Here is a 7,074-nt window from a genome sequence, read left to right as displayed (position 1 = left end):
ACGAGCAAATAACAGAAGTGACTGAAACCTTATAACTTGAGTAGCGTTGTATACGAGATACAATTTGTAACTGGTTTGTAATCGTAATTACTGATTAGTTCAGTCATTTTTGAGTAGCTCCATGAGCGAAGGGCCTTAGTGTAAACAGGCGTAGAGCATTCTTTAGTTATTCGTGCGTTCGAAAAGATTCTATGGAATGTTCTAATACTGAACAACACTGAATACGAGTTTTCGTTTACACTAAAAGATCACGAAAGAATGCTCTTGCTCTAGCTCTAGCTCTATGTTCGTTTTGTGTAAATGCACCATTACACCTCTCAGAAAAGCTACATAGGTAAGCTCTATTTATTATTATGTCTTTAAACATGATAAACATAGTCTAGATCACAGTCTAGATAGTCTCCTTTTCTATATAAAGTAAGAATAAACCGTAAAGATATTATAATGGACTAGAAAAACCTTATTCTTCTTGCAGAGCCACTTACAATGTCAATTTATTATCCTTCAAAGGGGGGTTAAATAATCACACAGTTACAATTATTATTACAATTAAATTATAAAAATAATTAATAATAAGAAATGGCTCGTAAAGGACAGGTTTCGATTCAAGATACGGTGGAGACAAATGAAGATTTCGAAGCTTATTTACAATCTCATTTCCATCAATTGATATGTATGATTTTAAATATTGTTGGCAATGATTGTCCTGTAGTAAATCATCGATAGCATATTTAGTTTCTTTGAGCGGTCCGCTCCCACATTGCCCGTGGTACATAAAAGTACATTATACCATGGACTCAATATTGGTCCATGATTATACTCAGGAATCACGTACAATTTACGTATCCAATGGCTAAATAATGTTTCAAATCGGTCCAGTTCTTTCTGAGATTAATAGCGCGTTCAAACAAACAAATTCTTTTTTATTTATGTTATTAGTATAGGTTCAAAAGTAAAGTCCTAATGCCCTAAATAATATGACATAAATCATCAATGATGAGATTCCTATCCTACTTCGTCGATGCTATTGATCCTCGATCAATTTAGTTCACTGGCCTGTAGTTGCCAGTATGTGCTGTAGGTATAGTACCTACGTAAAATCAAGAATGACCTTTCAAACGCAACCATTTCATTATTCAATATATATAAAGAAGCACTTTCGAATCGTCATAACAACTTTAACATTTACAACCGGTTAAGAAAGAAGTTTCTACAGAAGAGATGGCAGGGAATCTTTGTTGTCTTTAATATGGATTTTATGATAAAAACATATTCCATACAGGTATGGAAGTATATTCCGAGTTTTGTGGCTATTGCCTCGCCACAGGGAATGCGATTAGAAAAGGGAAGTTAGAAATAGGACAGGACAGGATTGCTATGGTCAAGGTAAGATAATATCAAGGTAGGTAGAGATTGAGTTGATTGAATGCTTGTATATCTCTATATTGTAAGCGATATACAGACATTATAATTATTATAATGTCCCTGATGACCTATTAGACGCTTTTTGATATAAAATTTGAAACCGCTCCTTCAAAGTACTTACCTAAATAAGTTTTTATAGACTCAGAAAATCTAATTTGTTTTCTAGGCACTTGCAGATAATATTGATGCTCTAGCAAGGTTTAAGAATAGAAGTGAACCTGTATTCCTTTTTATTATGGTAATGTATATTATATACTATTCACGTAATTCGAGCACCATTTATTAGGAAGAAACGTAATAAAGAAAATCTATTTCAGAAAGGGAAACTAACGCGTGCCATGTTTGGCGCGAACGGCATAGAGCTATGTCGCATCATGGAAGAAGAGTTAGGGTTCATGCAGAGAGAGAAAGACACCGGAGTGGAGAGGCACAAGCAGGAGATTCACGAGATGCTGCCTGAGGAAGCTGTATGCTTTTAAAATTAATACTGCTACGAAATTTAGGAGGCTCCCTTTCTTTGTCATATTAACTAATCCCTATGAATTCTTTGTAAAGTTTTTGCAAGTGCTTGTGATTGCTATCGCGGTCCGCCTGACCGGACTGCCAATTTTTTTTCTCTTCTTTCATAATGTAAATCCCTATGATTAAATCTGTCTTTGTTTAAATCGGAACGTAAGCACATTATACCAATAATATATATCTAACGGATCTGAAAAGAATAAAGAAAAGCTACAACAGAACTTCCTTTTGTATGTCCTGAATGCTAAAAATCCTTAACTGAAGCGGTAAATAGGCTAAAATCAAAGAAGATTTGAAATTAGAAGAAGAAGCGCGCGAAAACACGGAACGGTTGCGCGTGCTGACGTTAGCTGCGCGCAAGAAGCGTGTCTGCGAGCGACTCGCATCTCACGTCAGACGCATCAACTTCATCATGTTCTGGCCGCACTGCCACAAGGCGCACTATGATCTGTATGAGAAGTGGGATATGATTAGTACGTTCTTCGTTTGTTTGTACCTATTGTAGTTTAACCGGCAAACATTGTTTTACCAGTTACTTACAACACTTAATATCCAAAATAGTCTAAGTACCATATTGTCAGACTTACCAATTATACATATTATGTACCTACAGCCACGTTTATAAAATTACATAAAATCGGTCAAACGTTTCTGAGTAGTACCTATGTCAACTAACACTACTTAAAGTAGAAAAAAAACAGCTACTTACACTACTTTGAGCTGAGTTAAAATCACTGTTCACATAAAAATCATAGCATACCCAATTTCCAACATCTCTCTATTATACAGACATACAAGTAGCAGCAAAGGAAACGTTCATAATAACAGAGGAGGGTGCTAAAGAGGCTCTCTACATGAGCGACGTGGAGCCCAACGAGGCTTGCTTGCACGCGCTCATGAATGGAGAAACCTTGGTTGTTGTGTTCAAGATGTTTGACACGGATAATAGGGACTTTGTTAGTATGTATCCTCCAATATTGGAAAAATTAAGTCTTATAAATTTATTTAAATTTAAATTAAGTCTTGTTTGATTTTAGTTTTATAAGCCAAAGTAGCTGTATATCACTAATTCACTAGCCTTCAAACTTTCTACGTACATAAAAAATCATACCATAAAATAAAGCCCACGATGTGACGTGCACACATTATGTGAAAGACAGACAAACAAATACACTTTCTAATTTGTAATAAAGATTTTTTAATGTTTTCTTGAAAAATGATATGAAATATGGAAACAAATCTTTATTTTTAACTTCTTGTTATTGACATATTATCCCAGAACTATTACGGCACGCGCTCTACGAAGAGATCCCAATACCAAAAGATGACGTGCCCCCAGAGAAGCAAGTGCCCCCGATACCGGCGTACGAAAGATACGCGAGTATCAGCAAGACGGCCAGGGAAGTTCGCAGAGAGCGGTATGAGGCTCGGATGCAGAAATTGGTACTACTTTTTTCACTATTTATTTATTAAACTCAAAGGACGAGACGAGAGGACTACAATATATATAAAATTGACTCAAAACTTATATTAAAACTAGCGGTCCGCCCCGGCTTCGCCCGTGGTACATATGAAAAATAGATGTTGGCCGATTCTCAGACTTACCCGATATGCACAGAAAATTTCATGAGAATCGGTCCACCCGTTTCGGAGGAGTATGCGGACTAACATTGTGACACGAGAATTTTATATATAAGATGACACTAAACTACCAAGTTTAGCCCGAACAAAATTTAGTCGAACGTACGTTTTTTTAGTTTAATAATATGCTCAAATTGTAGCTTTGGTTGTATAGTGTACAATTAAATAGTAATCAAACAATAAAAACCATATTTACCACTATAAATTTACAATAATGTACGCAAAGCGTGAAGAAAAAGAAGAGAGGGAACGTCTAGCGGCAGAACAAGCACGACTGGCGCGGGAGGCGGAGGAGGAACGGCAAAGAATTGAGAAGCAAAGACAGGAAGAAGAACGGATGGCCAGGATACAAGCTGGGGTATAAGTTGTAACATTATATGTCTCTTGTAAAATGGTGTATTATTTGATAACATGTGTTAAAAAGTCCTTAATGCTAACTGTTAAATCCATCAGCTTTACAATTTTTAGTTGAAGTTTAGTTTTTGCGAAAGAGAACTTTTCCAATCAATTGTGGTATTAATATAATTAATAAATTGCACATTAATTTAAAACTAGACAAATTACCTTTATACATAGCCATAGGTACCTTTTAAAATAGATTTCTTAATAAATTTAGTTACCAGCGGATCCTGAGCCTCAGGAAACTGGAGAGGAAGTGGAAGTCGAAGAAACTGAAAAAGCGGAGACTGAGCAAGGAGACAACGTATGCCTCTATTATATAATATTTTAGCTGTGCTGCGCGGTTTTACCCGCAGTGCTCCGCTCCTGTTTGTCATATAGCCTAGATAGCCTTACTCGATAAATTGGCTATCTAACACCGAAAGAATTTTTCAAATTGGACCAATAGTTCCCGAGATTAGCGCGTTCAAACAAACAAACAATTTTAATAGTAGTATAGACATGTTGTCAAACAATGTGACTAATCCTTTCATACTATTCCCCTATAGTAGATAAGTAAAATATATTCCACGATTTATTTTTATTTCATTCATTCGAAGATAAACCAAGTGAATACATACAACTGTTTTATACAATACATGAACCATTCCAAGCGCTTATCAGTATTATTTTACCCTATCACGATTTCAAATTTATAAAAAAGGCGCACACTTTTGCTATCAATCGTTATATATGAATTGATTCTTGACATTTCTTTATTTTTTTTTCTTAAAGCCCGAAGAAGAAGAGAAAGTAGAAGAGGAAGAGGAGTTCCACTCTGACGTATCTGTAGATGGAGAGGAGTACATCCCTCCGGGAGGTCTGTTCGTGCCTGGGCTCTACTCGCCGCCCAACGATCTGGCCAAAGCTAACGGTCTAGCTTACTTCTATCCAAAGGTTAGTTACAATGAATTAAATAATCTATTGTTGAGGCCTATATCGTAAGGCCTTTGTCGATTGAACTGGTCCAAAAAAACATTATGTTTTCTTCTTAGCCCTAAGATGTTATAAATGTTATAAATGTATAATCGGTTTAATAAAATTAATAATCCTGTGTACAAAACATTTAAAAAAAATTGTACGCCACATGGTAGATTACAGCGGATCACCTAATGTAATAACTAATAACCCATAATACCTGTGACTCACAATAAATAAATTTTGAATTTGAATTTGAATTTGAGATAGCAAATCTTATTCCACGTATAGCATATTGCATCTTGCTATTTTAAAATATTCTTACTTGTTAATAGTGTGTGAAATATGTATCGAAGCTCTTAATGAATTTCTGCAATAATATTTCGACAGATTGTATCAGAATTAGCCACAATCGAGTCGGAGTTCCTCCCTCCGCACGTGCTAGTGATGTTCTCTATCGATAAACGGCAAGACGTTAAGGAGATAATGGATCAGTATCCAGAGGACATCCTTAATGTAAGAATATCCCTTATATTAATGGATGAAGTAACTTCACAATATTAACTGTGTTAGGATTTTATTTTATTCACTAGCGTATGTATTCTGTTTCACAAGAATATATTATTAATTTAACGATAAAATATTTTTTAGTATGGGATCTTCATTGGCGACGACCCCTACTCTGCAGAGCACTTAGCATACACGATCAAGCAGTATAACAAGATGGAGAGAGTGAGGAAACAGTAAGTTATTTATTAGACACACAATTTTTTGTATTCTAAAAAAAACACATTATTTACTTAATAACTACCTAGTTACATATTTTATTTTATTACACATTTTGAGCTTACGGCATTTAAATATGAGATTTAAATAAAAAGCGTCACCTATGTTTCTATTATATACCTATTTGAATCGATATGCCTACTGTTATAAAATAATTTATGGTACTCTGCCCGCTCTTTGCTCTACCTTCTAGCTAGCATGAACTTTTCAACATGTGTTGTCAACTCTGCAACACGCAGTGCTGGTAGCAACTGTGCTACGATTTGATTAAACTTTGTTCTTTTCGCACTTATTACAGCCATTTAAAGCAATTTTTTTTTTTAATTTTTTTTTAAATATTATAGGACATTATTACACAAATCGACCTAGTCCCACAGTAAGCTCAATTAAGGCTTGTGTTGTGGGTACTAGGCGACGATAAAAATAATATTTAAAAATGAATCCCAAAATGTGTTGGTAAGCGCATAACTTGAGAACGGCTGAACCGATTTCGATAATTATTTTTTTATTATATTCCTTGAAGTACGAGGATGGTTCTTATGTAGAGAAAACGTAAATATGTACCACGGGCGAAGCCGGGGCGGACCGCTAGTATAGAATAAACACCCAGACGGCAGACCCAAGAACAAATAATTGAGTTCATCACACAAATATTTGCCCTGACCGGGGATCGAACCCGGGACCGTCGGCTCAGTAGGCAGTTACTTACCACTGTCGAATTAATGTATTTATGTTTAACCGCCAGCAAAGACCGTCTGGCTATAATGGTGTCCCGCAAGCGAAGTCTGGCACTCCTGCAGCTAGCGGGTCTGAACCCGTGCTACATCTCCTCTGACGTGGCGTCTGGCGAGAAGGAGTGCCTCACCATGTTCCCGGTGGGCTATGGGGATGATTACTTCGAGGAGGAAAGCGTTCAGGAGGAGGAGGTTACGGTTAGTGTTTGATTTCCATGAATTGATTTTAAATGAAATGAAATAATTTGGATATGTTCGATTTCGTAATTTTTGACACATCGCCAACCTAGAATGTAGATTTTCTTTTAAATTTTGTAATTATTTTCAGGAAGTGGTCGAGGTAACGGAACCTGTGGAATCTGCTGAAGTAAGTGAAATTTATTAACAGATACTATTTTTAATAAAAACAATGTTATTTTTATTTGTTACATTTTCACGACTAACTAATTATTTGGTTCCAAATACATATTTATTTTATTGAAAAAATATATATTATGGTGCGTTATTATATTTTGCAGCCTGATGTCACAGAAGAAGCAAAAGGCGATGAAGACGAGGATGAAGATGAAGATTAACCTTTTACTAAATAAATTACTTATTTAATTTATTTAGG

General features: G+C 35.6%; 1 protein-coding gene across 1 annotated transcript; it reads left to right on the top strand.

Annotated features, from left to right (window-relative positions):
* The first annotated feature begins 579 nt into the window (after nucleotides 1–579).
* Nucleotides 580–7,068, top strand: LOC149901998 (uncharacterized). The gene is made up of 15 exons (XM_090111279.1): nucleotides 580–673; nucleotides 1,283–1,386; nucleotides 1,592–1,663; nucleotides 1,743–1,892; nucleotides 2,219–2,417; nucleotides 2,734–2,904; nucleotides 3,224–3,387; nucleotides 3,812–3,943; nucleotides 4,202–4,288; nucleotides 4,759–4,920; nucleotides 5,332–5,457; nucleotides 5,593–5,684; nucleotides 6,473–6,659; nucleotides 6,790–6,828; nucleotides 6,980–7,068. The coding sequence occupies exons 1-15, from the start codon at nucleotides 580–582 to the stop codon at nucleotides 7,034–7,036; spliced, it is 1,836 nt and encodes a 611-aa protein (XP_089967405.1). The 3' UTR covers nucleotides 7,037–7,068.
* Nucleotides 7,069–7,074: the final 6 nt, after the last annotated feature.

This window comes from Colias eurytheme, chromosome 16 (assembly GCF_061535395.1).
Source record: "Colias eurytheme isolate Ceu_HAF_F1 chromosome 16, ilColEury1 Martin Lab GWU primary, whole genome shotgun sequence".
In the NCBI taxonomy this organism is placed as follows: domain Eukaryota; kingdom Metazoa; phylum Arthropoda; class Insecta; order Lepidoptera; family Pieridae; genus Colias; species Colias eurytheme.
The sequence above is the reverse complement of the archived record's forward strand: the minus strand, read 5'-3'. Positions and strand labels throughout refer to the sequence as shown.